The sequence below is a fragment of the Phalacrocorax carbo genome, chromosome 23 (genome assembly GCF_963921805.1).
Source record: "Phalacrocorax carbo chromosome 23, bPhaCar2.1, whole genome shotgun sequence".
In the NCBI taxonomy this organism is placed as follows: Eukaryota; Metazoa; Chordata; class Aves; order Suliformes; family Phalacrocoracidae; genus Phalacrocorax; species Phalacrocorax carbo.
The window spans coordinates 852,855-871,708 of NC_087535.1; the positions used below are offsets into that span (position 1 = coordinate 852,855).

Here is an 18,854-nt window from a genome sequence, read left to right on the forward strand (position 1 = left end):
GCAGAAAGATGGAAACTGAGTTTGGAAAGTCAGCGGAGAGGCCACATACAAAACTTTACCCTGGGGCAAATTTCCCTTGAACAACCACAACCAGCCTCTGCTGGTGGGGGAAAGAGCTGCCTTTAAGCACTACTCCTTACCCAGCCCATTTCAGTTTTAATAAATTCAGCTTAAGCTGTGCCAGGATAGGTTTTCATCTGACTACCAAGTCATTGAACCCTGGACGCTGACACGACACTGGGCCATGAAGCAGTGGGAACAGGAGTTTCCTGAGAACTGCATTCAAGAGACAGCACTTGAAAGAATGAGGAGCAGAGGTTTTCAGAGTCTGTAATGTCCTGTACCAAATCTCTGCCAGTGCTACAGCCCCTTCCCTAACCCTGGGGAGAAGCCAGGAAAGGCTGAGGGGAGAGCAGGCGATGGGCAGCTGAGTTTGCTGTGCCAGGAAGGAAGCAAGGCAGCTGGCTGGCTGCTCTGCTGGCCAAAACCTCCCCGGGCTCTGCAAGCACATCTGCAGCTTTTATGAGCTCCCCCATCCACAACAGCAGGACGGGAGCTCTGGCACAAACACCTCTCTGCTTTGCCCACAGGAAAGCAAGGCTAGGCATGGCAGAGGCTGGCCCGGATGCATTTCACAGCTGACTTGGGCTGGGGAGGAAAAACCCACCGCAGCTGGAAAAGCAGCTCCGTCAGTCCACAGCTTGTGCTGGAGGGAGCTGGGCTGGGGTTGGATGAGTAGGTAAACCACCAAGCATCCTTGCCTTGCACAAAGGTGCTCAGAGCAAGCGTCAGGTGTGTGCAGAGTGGATGGAGACCCCCCTCGCGTGGGGTTACTGCTCTCTGCAGCTCAGTGCAAAATGGAAGTCAGGTCATCCCCCTCTCCAGCAATATCTGCTTTCCAAGGGTGGGCTCAGGGGCACTCGCTTTTGATGTCCTAACATTACTGTACTGATTCTTCCCCTGCAGAGAACTGTCACACAACCAAATCGAAGATCTGCCCAGTTTCCACCGGTGTCAGCGGCTGGAGGAGCTGTGAGTAAAGAGATGCCCTCGCTTGCACCTCTGGGGGAAAACGGCTGCTTCGGGGAGAGAGGCAGTTCCCACACAAAACTAAACCTTCACCAAGCACTGGGAAAGCTGGGTGTTATAACTCACTATTTGGACTGCAAATGGACCAGAACTCTGGTCTCTGCCCCTGTGCAAATACAGAATAAAAATACATCCCCTGTGCACAGGAGCTCAATTCAATCAGGTCTTTTCAGAGGTCCCAGCCGCAAGAAACAGAAGTAAGATATGACAGCACTGAATTTTACTTCACTAACTCAAGTCCCAGTATGAGTACATTCAGGAATGATGTTTATCTATACCATAAATATCTTCTGCTTCAAGAAGGGGTCTCGATCCATGGGCCCAAAGCAGCTCTTACCCACACTGCTCTGTAGCCCCTCTGTAGAGAAGGCTGATGTTTTCCTCATGTGTAACACTTGAACTGGGTCTCCTCTGGGCACTTCTGTTGCTCTGAGACAGTTATTCATGTTCAGTTCAAAGTGTCTGGAGATCTGGCCATGCACTTCGAATGTAACAGAGGTTCTTGCAAACAGCCTGGGTTGTGCCAGTCGCTCTGCTGTAACTGCCAATGTGCAGGTTTTTAGCTGCAACGCACAGGTGGTCCCATGCAGCTAAAATCCTTGAATTATTTTTCACTAGCTTGCTCCAATACCCCTGCTTCCCCAGCTCCACCTCTGCCACTCAGTTTGATGCCTAAATTTGTGCAGAGGGTCCCATGGTCCCCACTTGAAACCTTAGCCAGAAGCAGGAGCCATGCCGTCTTGGCTACATGGGGCATTGAGAAACCAGCAGTAGAGCAAAGAGAGCCTCAAGTCCCTGTCTCTGAAACACGAATGTGTGGCCAGACACCAGCTGAGACATTACAGCCACCATGTGCAGGTCCTTGTGTGAGATGAGGCAAGATCATTTCAGAGTCTAAAGGCAGGTTAGCTACCCAACAAACACCCTGGGCAGTTGGGTAGAGCACTAGGCAGTGGCTGTCTCCCCTTGCAAAGGTCACACACTAAGGATACCACTTCCGCCGGTCTGGGAATTCATGATGAGCATTTTTCAGGAATTTTAAAAAATATTCACCATTGTTCCACTCTAGGGAAAAGAAAACTGAAAAATTTGTAATGATTCCCACAAAGTGGATGTTTGGATCAGTTCAGGATGTCTCTCAAGGGGCGTGGGGAGCGTATAGGTCAGTCAGCAAACACCATGTCAGCTCTTGCCCTGCTCCCTGCCCTGCCCCGGGGGGTGCACGACGCTGCTGGAGGGCAGGTGTGGGGGGGCTGAGGCGCTTTATGAAAATACACATACAGGATGTGGATGGTGGGTTCAGCAAGAAACCAGCCTTCAGCCCTCAAACCCCCTTCATCATCACCAAGGCAAAGGGCAGCACTGTATAGTCCTTCCTGAAGGGTCACACAGAGCTGTTTGCTGACTTGGTCCAAGCTCTCCTCTTTTGCTCTGGACTAAGCATTTGCAGGCTCATGGTGGAGCAGAGCGGGAAATCAGTGTAGCTTTGGCGATAATGGGACATCTTCACCACTGCACATCAGCAGCACTTTACTGTGCCATGATGGCATCAAAAGGAGGGGCTGCCTGGGCCCTGGAGCTGCCCATAGGAGAGAATGGCTTTGAGGTGTTTTGTTCTTCGTCCTGTTTACCCCTTGAAATAAGAGTAGGTCTCTCAAGCTTGAATGACAACTTCCACTGTGACAGTTTGCTGCCATGGGACAAAGATCCCTACAAAGTATGAATGCTGCCTTCAGCTATTTTCTCAAACCAGTTTCTGTTTCTTCAGAGGTCTCCAGCACAACAGGATCCACGAAATCAGAGCAGACACCTTTGTGCAGCTGATGGCCTTGCGCTCCATGTAAGTCTTGTCTGGCAGAGGGAATGACAGGGCTTTTTGCTGGGGAAAGGGGAACCATGAGCACCCAGCCAGGCTGATATGGGGTTTCCCAGCCCCACGCCCTCTGCCTCTGCTGGAAGGCTTTGCTGTCCAGTCCCTCTTCCACTTCCCCTTACAAAAGAACATGGCACAGACCTTCTCCCTGGCTTCCCTTCTGCATGCAGACACACCCTGGAAATGAATTCATTACCTGCCAGGCGTCGGGACACCCCATACCACATGCTCTAACCACATGCTGCAACTTGTATGTGGCACAGCACACGTTACAGACACCTGCCTCCTAAATGCCCATGCAGACGTGGACTTGTGGCAGGGATTTACCACGGTGTGCATGAGTTGCAGCTCCCCCTTCCTTACACGTGCTCCTGGTCCATGCACTCCTGGAATACCCATGCAGAACACCCCATTTGACTTGGGACCGCCTCCCACCTCAAACGCACGAGTTAGACATGTTAAGTGCACACAAGCGTGCACATATCATAGACACAGTGACCTTGCAGTAGCCCACTTAAGTGCTCGGCACCTTTGAGAAGCTGGCAAGGCTCCGCAGGGCATGATTCTCCCTGTGGCATGTGGGAAGAGCCCTCCAAGTGCTGACAGTCTGTATTTACTGTTCTGTTAGGAAGTGAACTGAATCACACAAGAGCTTTTTCCGATGGTGCAGCAATTTGAGCGTCATTTAATAGGCCAGCATTCCTAGAGATGAGTGTCACGTACACCATGTTTATAACTGCACAGGAACACTCACATATTACGTGTAACACGACAGACAAGCATGCAAATACAAGCATGCTGCTGCCACACTACAGTCAGACAAATGTACAGCTGAGCGTGTAAGCTCTAGCATTTGCCTTTGGGTATGTTCTGGATCCTTGTGGGAAGGATTCAACCCACCTAACTTTAGCCTTCTGCAGTGAGACACACACACCCGGGCAGGCACCCCTGGATACCTTCAGAGCCACATACATCTCTCCAGATGTATATATATGTAGGAGATTGCTCACATTGTCAGCCTTAGGAGAAGAAATGCTTCCCGATATGCAGGTTCCTCTCTGCTGATGACAGAGGGAGATGAGCCCTCTAGCTCAGAGGGAAGCAGAGCTTATTGAGGAGCTTCAGGGAATCCTCCCCAAAACCAAGCCACTGTACATGACAGGAGACACTCTAAGATGACCTTGGTTCATCTTCCACACAGCTCCTGACCCTATTTGCCCTTGCCTGTGTGCCCAGCAGTGTGACCATATCAGGGATGCTCTGGCACTAAAGCCTAACCCATCTAATGCTCTGAGGTTTAGCATGTTAGCATTAAAGCTCCAAAGTTGCAGAAATGAACCCAAAATGGAACTCAGTAGAGGACCTCTTGCAAGGCAAACTCGTGCCCTCTGTTAGAAACCACCCATGTATAGACCCAAGTGTGTTTGTCCCCAGGGAGCTGCAATGAGACAGAACTTGCTGCCAACCGAGGGGCTACAGATCCCACATTTGCTCACATTGAACCCCTGACCAGGCCGGTGGCAGCAGCTTCACTGTCCTGCCCTGCACCCCTCTTACCGGCATGTCCTTGCCTTGCAGAGACCTGAGCTGGAATTACATCCAGTTTATTCACCCCGAAGCCTTTGTGACCCTGCACTCCCTCACCAAACTGTAAGTTGCAATGATATTTCTTTCACAGTGGGCCACGGACAGCAGGTGTCTGAGGAGCTCAGACTGACTCCCCAGGCTACAGGGACACGGGGCATTTAGACATCAGAAGGGTGCAGTGCTGAGGCGCATGTCTCAGTGCTGACATGGGCAGACCAAATCCCAACGTTTCCTATCAGTATTAGGGGGTTGATCAGAGTGCAGAAGGGACCATCTTCAAGATGTTTTCACCTTGAATACTTAAGCCAGTACCTCCACTTTCTGATGCTTTCATACCTGCCTTCAATACCTTTATGAAAGACCAGCATAATAGGCCATTTCAGCAAGAGTCATCGCAGACCACCTTTGCTGGCTCCGGAGTGGTCCCCAGTCCTCACCCCCTCACTAAGATGCTTGGGTGTCTTGAGCTGGGAGCTGCAATCGTACCTGCCCTATTATGGGGGAAGAGATGCATGGGGGAGATATGTGCACAGGGAGGTAGATACCACCCAGAGCTTTAAGCGTAGGCATTAACCCCTGCCCCTCATTGCCCCCGGGGACTGCAGTATCAATCCATTTATCACCAGGGGATCCTGGTCCCCATGCAGCACCCAGCCCCATTTCAGCATCACATTTGAAGGAGCAATTAAGGCAGGCAGCATGGCTCTCCAAGCCTCTGCTTGGCTGAGCTTCCATGAGCAGCAAAACCCTGACCACAGTCTCCCTCTCTGCTTTTCCTTCATCAGGGACTTGAGTGATAACCGGCTGGTCACACTGCCTCTGGATGGTTTGGGTGGACTGACCCATCTGAAGCTCCAAGGCAACCCGGCTCTCTCCGAGCCCTTCACCAAGGAGAGCTTCCCCAAAATGAGGTACTGGTGGTGTTGGCTCTTTCACTTCTGGCACTCAGCACAGCCGGTATTTGCTTATAGCAATCAGCCTCCTGCTTCCCTTGTTTATCTCATGCTTTCCTCCATCCTTTCAGGCCAATAGGTTGACGAAGCTTCATCTGCTACTAACACGCCTCGTCTTTTAAAGACTTCCATGGGAGAGGGGTGATGCACTCCCTGGGCCCACCGCCCCCACCCCAAACATGCACTCAAGTGGAAAGCATGGAGCAGGCCCAGCTCAGGGCTCCTTTCAGTGGAAAACATTCCCAGAAGCCAGTCTCAGCTAATGACATCCAGCTTTCCTTCAGTAAACTCTGTTTGTGTGGCCATGTCTTGTCTGCTATGGATTAATGAGGAGCCTAAAGGGGTCAAACTGAGCAAGACGAGGCTGCAAAAGGCTCGGCACGCAGTGCCACACTACAGGCTCTGGCTCTCCTGACCCACCTTAGCGGTGGGTCACCAGCAGAGCACCTGCCCTCAGGCTGTGGGACCCATGGTCCAGGTGACCCAAATTCCCCTGAGGTAAAGCCTTCTTTTGCTTGGGTCTCCCAGATAGTTCCCTTGGAGCCAAGGATGCATGAGCTGATGCTCCCACTCATCCAGAATAGGTTCCCAAGGCGGGAGCTTCTCAAATTTAGACACCCACTGCTGGGGTCACAGGCCACTGCACCAACACTGGGCTTAATAGCTCAGGTCCAATGAAAAGTGTGGAGCTCTCACTTCAGTCTGCCTCAGCAGTGGTGTCTGCAGGGCTTTCTCTTCTGACTTTTTTGACTCATCATAGCTGGGATCTGCTGCATGTCTAGTTTCCAAATGGCAGGGGACCCCAGAACCTTCTGGAGAGTTCTCCACACCCAAGATGGCAGTCCCTTGTGCACAGCAGGTCAAGTTCAGCACTTCCAGGGTTGCTCCTCCTCTAAACTCATTCCATTGATGTCTGTGGCACTGGTTTGGATTTGTACCAGAGAGACCGAGTCTGCAGGAGTGGTTCATTGAACCACGCCAGATAACGGACCCATTAACATTTCCTAAATGTTGGGGTACTGCCATTAAGTAGTCTTATTCTTGGGGCATATGTCACAGGAATCATCTGAGAACAGTTCTTAGCCATTCTGGGAGGATCTGTACCTCCCTACCACCTTTCAACAATAGGATTGAATTTGGAGCTTCTAGCAGGAAGCAAGCTTGTATACAGTTTCTATAGCCTCCCGGGGCTCAGCCAGAAATGTTTGGGAACTTAAAACAAAAGCATATTTTTGGAATATAGAGTTTCACCATATTTACTGATCTTGTCAGAAGACCTTAATTGTCTGGAAAACCTGAGGTTCCTTTGCCTTCATCAGCAGTCTTCCTGACTTCCAGCAAAGAAGCAGGAGTTTGCTGCCTTTGAAGAAAATGCAGCTGCTGACTGATAGCCTGGTATTTCATCCAGATGATGTTCAGCTGCTGTTTAATTAACCTTGTAATACATGCTATAATTAACAACTAACAATTCTACTTTCAAGTAGAAATCAGGCATATTAAAATAACTTGCTACACTTGAGGAACCTGAGATTTCCCTTCCTAGGCTGGCAGGCATGAGCCATGCTCATGGAATCGGAGTTTGGAGGTGCCTCTTTAGGAATTATCCAGGAACTTTAGTGCAGGTTCCAAACCTGGTGTTTGACAAGATCCTATCGACAGACAGTGTCTTAACCGCCAAAGGTGGGGCACTGCAGAGTCACCGTGGGGTGACCTGGGTCCACACTGTCCTACACAGAGTCTTTCACCAGAGCAAAGTCCTGCTCCATCCTGCTCCAAAGCCCTGATGTAACCATCACCTGATAGACTGGCTTTTGTCACATATGGAAATTAAGCAAAAAGTAGAAAGCAATGGAGAGTCAGGTCATGGAGGTGATGCACCTAAAAGTTCTGCTTTCCCCCTTTGCAGAGTCCTTGAGGTACCTTATGCCTACCAGTGCTGCGCCTATGGAAGCTGCAGCAGCTTCTTCAAGATGTCCAACCAATGGGAGGCAGAAGACATGAGCCCTGAGGAGGAGGATCCCCACAAGAGGACAATGGAATTGTTTCCAGGTCATGCTGATAATCACTGTAAGTAAACTGGGCTGACTGGCGATCAATCCATGGGCAGGGCTGCAAGCTAGGATGTGATCCTGCACTTGCAGGAGTGGGCCCGCTGCCTGCCACAGAGTTACATCTGCCTCAGGGAAGGCAGACTGATCCTTCTCCAGCTCTGCGGCCAGTTGCTGTGACTGGGCTTCAGTTAGTGTCACTGCATTGGAGAAAGAGCTGAGCTGGTGCATCCAGACCTTCACAATCTAACAGAAAGGTCTGGCAGTCCTCAACAGCATGGACACGTTTGCTAATTTGGCCTTGCTGACTATAGAGACAGGCTACCCAAGCCACTGAAAGGTGGCCGAGGTTACATGGGACAGCTTCTGGGCTTGGTCATTAGATTTCTGGGCAGAACATTGGTCTTTGTTGCTACAACATACAGAGGATGGACCCTAGGATTAATCTGAGGAGAACGAACTCAGAGAACTGGAACGTGCAGCTGGCTGGAGGCAGAGACCTGAGTCTGTGCTACTTCTGTGCACTTAGCCTGATGCTACAGCGAAGGTCAGGGCTAACAAGGTCAGGTATGATCAAAAGGACTCGTTTGGGGAATATGATGAGCTCAGCACAAAAGCTAGCCTATGCAGGGCAGAGGTGTCTCCACAGTTCAAGATGAGCAGCACTTTTTGTTCAAGAGTCAATTTATTCTGTGCTCCCAAATGCACTTTTGCACAGACCTCCATGCAATCTGTTGCGCGAGGCCAGCACAGGAGCGTGCAAAGCACACCTCCTGTACCCACAGTCTCACAGCACAACAGCAGCTCCAGGAAAGCTGGTGTGATCCCTTTGCAAGGGAATCTCAGAATAATGTGAAAAAAAGCATGAGCCCTTTTGCTTCATCTGTAACTGCTGGGGAGTGGAAATAGCATTTCAGGACACAGCTTGGATGCTGCATTTGTTTACATGTTTGTGTAAATAGAGGCCACATGCACTTCCGAGGTCTGAAACGCCCTGTAGACAAAACCACAACATGCTGTGTGCCTGTAGGAGATGGGGAGAGGGCTGAGTCCCTGGGGAGCGCTTGGCTCACCGGCTCCTGGGATCACCATGCAGCCAGCTATGACCACGAGCTCTGCAGAATCTCCTCCTGCATCCTAAGCAGGCAGGACTAGATCTGAAGGCAGGTATCGACCCAGAGCAGTTGGATTCTCTGGGTTACAGCAGTGGTGGGAGGCAGGATGACACAGCCAGGGAGTGAGTCATGAGCCCTGCGTCCCTGCTCCTGCCATCCGCCCTGCCCTCCTCCTGCACAGGCTAAGAATACATTTAGCAATGTAAAAAGTCCAGCCAGAGGCTAGCGAGCGTGATTGCTACCAGCATCATGTGGCTCCTGGAAGCATGGTAGAGTTGGTGGTTACACTGGGCAGACATCACAGAGGAGCCATATGTTACAGTCATTGATGCAGGAATTTGTTCTCATCTGGGTCAGTTTTTCCATCATTAATGCAGCCCATACACTAACAGTCCTTCTGCATACAGTTGGGGTGTTTGCCCAGCAAATTACAGCATCTGTGAAAAGACCTGGTTTGTGACCAGAGCTCATAGTACCGCTTACAGACCTGCTCTTGCTGGGCACCAAAACATTTGATGCCTCAAAGGATAGTCTCTCCTGGCCCTGTCAGCAGACCGATACCTGCCGCAGACTCCCAGGCCTCCAAGTCTCACCCTCATGGATTATGTGTGTGTTCATGAGATATTAGGACAAGAGGGGAATGCTGACTGATTCTGAGGTGTGCCAGATGAGACTATAAGCAGCTCATAAAGGCTCACATTTTCAGATATTAAAGCACTGGGTTTGTCTTGAAATATCAAACCACAGAGGCGCAAACATGAAATGCACAAGAATATCCTTCCTTACTGTGTACAGCTCTTGCAGATGACTCTCATTACCATTCAGCAATGCATGGTCTACTCTTGACGATGTGGGTTTTGTGATATTGCTATTTTATTCATTAATTGTTGCTTTATTTCTGTTCCCAGTGCTTCCTTTCTGATGGCCACCAGTGGTATTCAGCTGTGTTATATGAATCCTGTAATACTTCCTCATTAAAGAGGGAAAAAAGCTCCCAAACATTCCTTCCATGCAAGAGATAAAGTGGTCTCTTTAAGAGAAAATAACTCGGGGCTCTGTCCCTGCAGTGTACAGCCAGGCTTGTCAGGGCACTTGGATGCTGTGGGAGAACTTGTGAGAGGGATGGGCCATGTTCCCAGATAGCCGTGTCCTCTCAGCCTTGCACAGTGCTTCCAGCAAGGGACTGAGGAGCCCTTTACAACATCTGCAGAACCTCACGACAGGGTGGTGAAAGGCAACTTGTCCCAGGCAGCCATGTAGGGGTGAGAAATAGATCCCCCGTGGCACAGCCCTGCTCCAGCATCCAGGCAATGCTGCCTCCCACAGCTTGTCCTGCTGCCGTACCCAGCACCTATCCCTCAGCCGAGCCCAGCACCCAAGGGACCATTTGAGTCCAGCCACAGAGTGCACATGGTGCCATGGACCCCTGGGCCAGCTCAGCTCCCCCCCAGCCTCCCAGGGCCCTGGATGCCCAGGAACCCCCTGGACACCACCCAGCTGTGGCCATTCACATCTGAGTAACAGCCACCCAAGGCCCAAAGGACTGCGGTTACTGCATGTCTCATCACTCTGTCACCTTGTCACAACAGATATTAAAGGTCCTGTTTCCAAAATTTTTGCTGCTTGGGATATGCCTCTCTGGATTATAATCGGTGGCGTTTAGCGGCTACCCCCTGCCCCAAGCCTGTCGCGTGTGGCTGGGGAGCAGCCCAGAGGTGACATGGGGCTCATCACACAGGACACCCACACAGCTCTCCCCGGCAGCTTGCTCCTGCCGTCCTCCCAAAATTGGCTGCAGAGGGAGGACAGGCAAAGTGCAAGTACTACCATTGCCACGGGGCACTTCCATCACAGTCCCAGCACCCCCCTCAGGACCACTGGTTTGAGGATAGAAAGGGATGTATTTAGTTACAAGCATATGTTTGCAATAATGGAACAAAGCTATAGAAAGCGAGAAGAAAACACACTTGTATGGTTATCCTTGACAATAGGACACTGCTTTACCCAGTCCAGCACCTCCATTAGCTTGTAAAGCTGACTAATTAACTTTTGCATCCATCCAGCAAACACTGGAGAGTCCTTAGAGCTACACTTTTCCTGCTTCTGTCGTTCAAGAAGGCTACTCGAGTCCCCCAAAAACCACCGGCCCAGGCCCCTTGCAGCCACCCGTGCCCTAACACTGAGGCAGAGCGCAATTATATGCAAACCCCACGCAGGGACTGCCCTGGCTAAGGCAGCCAACACCAAAGGGGAAGAAGCATCCAGCCCAATCTTTTTTGTTCTACCCCTTTTCCAGCAATTCTTCTCCTCTTCCTCCCACTCTGGTGTTGGTACAACTGGCCGGGAACCATTTTCCATGGAAAGGGCACTACTAGCAAAGTGGGGTTTTTCCATAAGACCTCAGAAAGTGGAAGTGCTTTAGTAAAATTAAAATAAATAAGGGCTACTTCAAAAACAATGCAGTCTGGCTTGCTAGAACACAACAGCCATTTTCTTTTCTCTACAGTTCCCAGGCTGGGAGAAGTACTGATTTCCAGCAGAGAGAGGTACATTTTCTGCTTTGAATCCCGCTGTGTTGGCCAAGGATTGCTTTGCAATTCACAGCTAGCTCAGTAGTGCAGGCAAAACAAAAGATCACTCCTTCACTTCATGCAAATGTTTAACCTATGCTTAAAACCAGCCTTTGTGCATTCCAGCCCTTTGAAGAGAAAAGGGATGGGGGCACATTAGGCTTTACCATTACTATGGGTTGGGTAGCAGGGGGGCACAGAAGGTGAAAGTCTCTGCATCGATTTGAGTATCATGACTGCACATCACAGCCTCCACACTGTGGATGGAAAAGACACTGGAGATTTATAAGACTATAAAATACAAAGAGGAAATATTTTTCCATCCCACTGTGAGTGTCTTCACGCCAAACTCCAAAGCAGCAGTAATATTTCAACTCTTATACAGACATTTTTAAAAATGACATTTTTTTTCCCAAAGCTCACTGAAGCTGAGAAAGCCACAATGCCTGTCAGGAGGCACTAAAGATAACATGTAATTTGTCATCATTCTTTAATCAAATAACCCCAGCTGTATTTTCAAACACAGGCAGGGAGCAGACCTCATGAGAGGCACCATCTCTAAGCAGATTAGGCAACTAAATCCCACTTAGGTTAACCATATCTTCAGAACTGTGGAAACTCACTTTCCTGGCCAGTCTCAGCTGCCAGGTGCACACCTGGGCACCAGCATCACTCCATGTCATCCAAGGGGGAGCCACAGATCCAGCTCCCTGGCTACCCGGCTTTGGCAAGCACAAAACACGTCCTTTGCCTTTCCTCCCGCCTGCAGAAAACCCTCTGGGGACCTCGGCTGGGAGCAGAGGCCGTGCTGGTGCCATGGGTGGGGATGGTGCAGGGGGACAGCAGCTGTCCTCGCTGTGTCCCAGCGCTGTGAATCAGGGGGGGCTTGAGAAGAGGAACAGGGAACAAAGCAGAAAAGCATGTCTTAGATTAGATTAAGAGGATGCCGTTCTCCTACACCTACAGGCCATCAAAAACACAGCTGTGGTCTCAGCCCCATTCTCTTACAGCAGCTTCTCCTTCAGCCAGGGAGTCTCTGCCTGACCTTCAGAGAGCCCGAGCCTGGCTCAGCGTGCAGCTGCCAGCATGATGGAGATGCTGGGCCAGCAGGCTGGGCTCCTAGGGCAGAGCAGTCTGGTTGCATAAATCCCACGGATCCAAAGTCTGCAGGCACGGGCAATCAGTCTGCCTTTAAGCAAATCCAGGATTGGGAGCCTCCAGGGTTAAAAACAAGGCACCACAGTCCCAAGAAATCATAGGACATAAAATAAAGCAATAAATGTTGGGTTCTCTTGTCTTTTCGCTTCTGAGCTCTTCCGTCGTGGTGGTGGTGGTGGTTGCTGATGGATTTGTGCTGCAAGTAGAGGGTAACGGCTCTCTTTGAACAAGGCTCCAAAGTCCTTGTTGATGAACTAACGTTGGACAAGGCCTGCCCAGAAAGCTTCTGTTTAGAAACTGCATTTGAAGGCTTTGTTTTCTGTAACCACATAGGGTAGAGTATTTATTTTTAATACAGCATGCTGGGAGGAGGGATCTGCAGTCACACAACTTTGGGATCTGGTGCTCTTACACATCAAATGTTGGCAGTAGCCTAAAAACAGAGAGGTTGGCCACATTGCAACCCACCAACGTCTACAAGGCCTTCTCCCTCTACATCACTGACTGCAGGGGTCAAACTGGACACCAGCAGCTACTTTGAACCTGTGGGCTGGGAACTGCTGGGAAGGTGTGTGTTGAGGACAGGCTGTGGGAAAAGCTTCTGGCCCAGCTAGCCCTATGGCCCTGCTCGTTCTTCTCTGAGCATCGTTTCTTGTTTTCTCCCCAGATGACCTAGATGCAGATGACCTCCAGCTGGACCTTGAGGAATCAAAGCTGCACCCCACTATTCAGTGCACGCCAAGCCCCGGTGAGGAGCCAGGGAAACCCTTTGAACACAGCTGGGATCCTCCGAGCTTCTCTAAATCCCCAGAAGGCCATGAACCTTCCTGCAGCGTCTCACAGACGTGCAGATCAGAAGCTGAATGGCTGGGCTTTGCCCAAACTGGGGACAAGTGAGGGGCTTCCTTCCCCCAAATGGGATGTAGCTGCCCTCTTATGAGGAGAGGACAAGGTCATGGTATCCCTGACCAGGGGTGCCAGGTATCACCAGCTCCTCCATCCACCAACCTGCCCGCAGTCAGACTCTGGCTCTCAAGAAGTTCCTGTTCCCTTGCAAGACTTAGACTTTGCTTTGTCCCAGCCAGCCCAAAATATTGCATGCCAGGACCTAGTCCTTGATCTCCTGATCATACTTGCAGCACTGCAAACAGCAGGAGTACTTTACTCTGTTTGTTGAGAAAGGCAGAGAATGGAGGTGCTGGACTGCACCCAGCCACTTTCTCCTTACTTCCACTGAATACATGCCAGTGGGCACAGGCTGGCTGGGACACGAGGAAGCTGCCTTCTGATTTTTTCCCCGTTCACAGCTCAGTGGTGTCCTACACAAGCACAGCTGGAGGCTGGAGAGGCCTGGTTCCATCCAGGCAGCTGCGGGACACTGGCAGGGAGGGAGTTTTCACCACTTTTCCCACTGATTTTGCTGCAAAAGAGACAAGAAGTAACAAGATTTTAGCAGAGGGCATGCCCTGCTGCCTGGGTACAGAGGTGCTGGCTCTCTGAGGACAGCCAGCCAAAGACCTCCACCCACTTTGAGCTGAACAAGATTTCTCAGTTTACTCTAATTTCTTTTGCCCTCTACTGCCTAAGACTTGGCCCGTCCTGTTTCTGTCTTTGCTGAGCTCCCGCCCTGAGCCCCCCAGAGTAACATCTGAATCCCTCCCAGAGGCAGCTCTCTCTCATCTCTCCCCACTCTCTTCTTTTTCCTTTGGCAAACAGCATCCACCACCAGCCCCCTTCTTACCCCTCCATTACCTTCCCTTCTCACTCCCCCTTCTCCCCACATCCATCCTCCTCCGTTCTTTCTCCTGACATCCTCCCACGCTCTCTTGCCCAGGCCCCTCCGTCTCTTCCCTGTCACCCCAGCTCCCTCCCTCTCTTCCTCCCCACCTGCTGTCTCTCCCTCCTGCTCTAACACTTATCTCGCCTTGGCCACCCCCTCCATGCAGAGGTCATTCATGCATGGGGGGGCAATGCCAGGCCACAACCTTTTTCTATTTTGGGGGCTCGGATAAGTTTGCCGTTTCTCACATTTCACATAAGACCTCTCCCTGCACCTCATTTCTGCCCTGGACAGTGTCCAAGAGGAGGTCCTGGCACCTGGCTGCTGCTCCAAGCAGCACCACTAGAGCAGAGACTGGGTTTAACTTTGGGTTTTGTTTTCTTCCAGGTCCCTTCAAGCCTTGTGATCACTTGTTTGAGAGCTGGATCATCCGCCTGGGAGTCTGGGTCATCGTTCTGGTCTCAGTGCTCTGCAACGGGCTGGTCATCCTGGCTGTCTTTGCCTCTCCCAGCTACCTCTCTCCAGTTAAGTTCATCGTCGGCTCCATAGCTGGAGCCAACATGCTGACCGGCATTTACTGCAGCATGCTGGCTCTCGTCGACGCCCTGACCTACAGCCAGTTTGCCAAATACGGCGCTAGATGGGAGACCGGCGCAGGCTGCAGGGTGACGGGGTTCCTGTCGGTGTTTGCCTCCGAGGCTGCCATCTTTCTGCTCACGTTGGCTGCTGTGCAGTGCAGCATTTCAGTCTCCTGTGTGCGGGCCTATGGAAAGTCACCCTCCTTAGGCAAGGTCAAGGCTGCTGCCTTTTGCTGCCTGTTGCTGTCCTCTGTGGCTGCCGTTCTGCCTCTCTTCTCCATTGGGGAATATGGAGCATCCCCCCTCTGCCTCCCATACCCCATCCCAGATGGGAAACCCACCACCCTGGGCTTCACTGTGGCCTTGGTGATGACAAATATGCTCTGCTTCTTGACTATCACGGGCACCTACATCCGACTCTACTGCAACCTGCTGAAGGGGGAGTTCAGTGCTGTCTGGGACTGTGCCATGGTCAAGCATGTGGCCTGGCTGATCTTCACCAACTGCCTCCTCTACTGCCCAGTGGCCTTCCTCACCTTCTCCTCCACACTCAACCTCTTCCTCATCACACCAGAGGTCATCAAATCCGTCCTCCTTGTGGTCCTGCCCCTGCCTGCCTGCCTGAACCCCTTGCTCTACCTGCTCTTCAACCCCCACTTCAGAGATGACCTCCGCCTCCTGAGGCAGAAGGGCCAGGACAAGGGGAGCTACCCCCAGTCCTGCAGGGTTGATGACATTGAGAAAAGCTCCTATGACTCCACCCAGGCTCTGGTGAGCTTCTCCGACATTGACCACATATTCGAGACACCTGATTCCCTGGGAGTGCACCCCATCCTCGACAGCTACAGCTTCCCCTCCATGACGCTTGTCCCCTGCAATAAAAGGGTGGGCACTAGGGGGAAGGAGAGGGGCTTCTCTGAGCATTGTCCCTGCCTCAATGACAATGAGGTGCTGATCACTTCAGAGAGTCAAGATCCAGCCAGCAGCAGCCTCCGGATAGCCTTCTTCCCCTCCCCACCCACACCAGCCTACACGTCTCACTTATAAACCTCCTCTGAGTAGCCGTGCCGAACAGCCTCACACCATACACTGAGGGCCAGCCCCAGTGCCGGGTGGCCAGCAAGGTGACAGCAGGCTGCTCCATGTAAAGCACCAGTACAACCCATCTACCCTCACCCCCCCATCATATCTGCCTGGGCAACTGGCACCGCTCCGCCAGCTGCCACTCGCCTGGAAGGGCTCTGACTGAGCTCCAGATACTCAGGGCTGGCCATGGGAGGAGATAAACCCCCTGCGCGAGTGTTTCCCCTGCTAGGGACTGCCTGGGAGAGAGCCCTACCAGCTCAGGAGGTGGGTCAGGGAAACCCTCCTCCTCGTCATCCTACAGCATCGCAAGCTGGGAGGAGCCTGCAGCAAAGCCAAGGATGTCTTCTCAAGGCAGAGACATCTTAGCAAGCAAAAGCCATTGCTCTGTGGCAGAAACACATGGAAATGGCTGACTGCAATGACGTGGCCACCCACAGGGATCTCAGGCCTTGTCCTCCAGGGTCCTCTACAGGTCCCACAGACCCCTGGAAATGGGCTTGTGTCCACCCCACACCATCAACTAGAAGAGCAGAGGAAGTGGGTTAAAAGCAGTGTATCCATGTGTGCACTGGAGGTTTGGCCCGCCTCTGTTTTGGGAGGCTCCATTTTATCCACTGGGATCCTCCTGGGTTGGGCAGGACTCCCACCTTCAGATAACAGCAGGAGCTGGGGATGCTCAGCCCCTCTTTCAATCTGGCTCACAGTGTCTAAGGGGTCTCTGAACCCTGAGGCAGCCAAATCCAAACACCTCCCTGGAGAAATGTACGTGCTTTCCCTGAGGTCACTCGGCAGCACCTGGCCAGGGCACCCAAGGGAATACTGGGCTCCCTCCACCTTCATTGCTTCCTCCACCTTCGCACGCTGCAGCACACCCAAGGCACTCCTGCCCACAGCCACCTGGCCTCTGGTCCGGTGCACTGGAAATGGGGTCTGGCTCCCTCACTGCCCCCAAACCTCACTCCTGGAAGAGGCTGTTGGTTCCTGGGTACGTGTCCTCCATGCAGAATAGCCATCTGGGGGGCTGCATTTGCCCTCCCCTATTTTAAGGGCAGCTTGTGTAGAAGGAGGGAACAGAAATAAGCCTTGTGGGATGATGGCATCAGGAGGACACAGGCCACTAGGAACAGTCTCAAATTCACTCCCTGCAGCTCAGGGATCTCCCAAATCCATCCTCTCCATCACAAACCCTCCCACTGCCGCCCAACGCAGCAGGGAGCCCACAGTCAGAGCTCAGGTCCTGGGCAAAGCTTTGGTTCTGCTGACATTACTGCAGCTGTATAAGTCGTTCATTCTTGTGAGATAATAAATGAGCCCCATTGCTGATCACTGGCTGGGTTCTGTCCTCTTGCATGTGAAAAGCACCTTGTTGGTTCATTCAGTGGCTGCCTCTCTCAGCCAAGCAAGGCTGCTGGTGCTTGGATGTTGTCTGTACTCCCTGAGCGAGGACTGGAAAGTTGTATTGTGTCCACATGTAAATCATAGCATGCTTTGGGTCGGAAGGGACCTTTAGAGGCCATCCAGTCCAGCCCCCTGCCCTGAGCAGGGACATCTTTAACCAGACCAGGTTGCTCAGAGCCCCGTCCAGCCTGGCCTGGAATGTTCCCAGGGATGGGGCATCGACCACCTCTCGGGGCAACCTGGGCCAGAGTTTCACCACCCTCACTGTAAAAAATTTCTTCCTTATATCCAGCCTAAGTCTCCCCTCCTTTAGTTTAAAACCACCACCCCTTGTCCTGTCACAACAGGCCTTGCTAAAGAGGTCACCCCCATCCTTCCTATAGTCCCCCTTTAAGCACTGGAAGGCCGCAATAAGGTCTCCCCACAGCCTTCTCATCCCCAGGCTGAACACCCCCAGCTCTCCCAGCCCGGCCTCGCAGCAGGGGGGCTCCAGCCCTCGGATCATGGGTGCCAGCCCCCATGAGCTGGCACTATCCTCCCCACCCCTCTTCTTCAGAGGGAAGAGCCAAACCGCCTGCCCTTATGCAGCAGAATTACCTCACTAGTGTCCCTCTGCAGACTCTGTGGACCAGACCCACCTGGATGCACCCCTGATCTGCTGCTCGGCTGCATCTAGTGTCTGTGTTCATGAGCAGGACAGAGTCTGCTGCATAAAAGTTTAGGGACATCATATAACAGGGGCTCCCACACAAAGACAGACTCCCAGCCAGAGCCTAGCTCTGCTTCTCTTCTCTTCACGTGAGCCCTGTAATCTTATCTCAAGAAGAAAAACTTGAGGTATCTGCTAGAAATCGGAGGAAAGAGATCAAAGAGTAGAGAAGAGGATGGGAACCCCAAATTTAGTGACAAAATCCAAAGCTCCTCCATGCAGTCTGGTGGGAACTATGAAAAAGCAAGCCCTGTTGTAGTACTTAAATCCTGGTCCAGACTTCTGATATCCTACAGATGCTCAGAATCAATTCTCATGCTTGGCTCATTAAATACACTGAGCCATTTTGGGTTTTTTTAGGGCTGCTCATGTGCACGTGACTAGGAAAGGCTCATATCTAGTTAGATTTGCAGAAATAAAATGCTCCTTCAGGAGTGGGGTTATACCTCCCCAGCATAAATTCAAATTCCCCAGCATGTATCCTAACTCCTTAAGGAAATCTGTAATTATAAGACATCCCAAAATAAGCCCCACTGATATTGACACAATGAGCATCACTACAAATCACAGACCAACTGCAACACTCGCTTGCCTGAAATCCCCTGCAAATGCACTGCTGCCAGGAGTATTTGTGCCAGGCTTGCAGGCATTAAGGTACCCAAACAAACACTTGCCAGGCAGCTGTCCCCAATGGACAGCACACGTGAGCTTTCCACGGGCACTGGGCCATCAGGGGACGGTCACACAACATCATGGTAGCAGGAGCTGAGCAGTACTTGGAATCTCAAAAGCAGGATGCTGCATGGTCAGTGTACCCGAAATTGAGTCCCCAGTTGTCGCAGCTGGTAGATAGGGTTCCCAAAACGTATGGATGCTATGCACACTTCCTGCACACACATCAGTGTGTGGG

General features: G+C 51.7%; 1 protein-coding gene across 1 annotated transcript in view; it reads left to right on the top strand.

Annotated features, from left to right (window-relative positions):
• LGR6 (leucine rich repeat containing G protein-coupled receptor 6) overlaps positions 1 to 17,101 on the top strand; it is a 144,160-nt gene extending 127,059 nt beyond the window's left edge. The window contains exons 12-18 of the mRNA XM_064471878.1: positions 967 to 1,032; positions 2,858 to 2,929; positions 4,541 to 4,612; positions 5,335 to 5,460; positions 7,409 to 7,569; positions 13,061 to 13,141; positions 14,561 to 17,101. Of these exons, the coding sequence (XP_064327948.1) occupies positions 967 to 1,032; positions 2,858 to 2,929; positions 4,541 to 4,612; positions 5,335 to 5,460; positions 7,409 to 7,569; positions 13,061 to 13,141; positions 14,561 to 15,798 (1,816 nt within the window). The 3' untranslated portion in view covers positions 15,799 to 17,101. The remainder of the gene's footprint in view (positions 1 to 966; positions 1,033 to 2,857; positions 2,930 to 4,540; positions 4,613 to 5,334; positions 5,461 to 7,408; positions 7,570 to 13,060; positions 13,142 to 14,560) is intronic.
• The last annotated feature ends 1,753 nt before the right edge of the window (positions 17,102 to 18,854 follow it).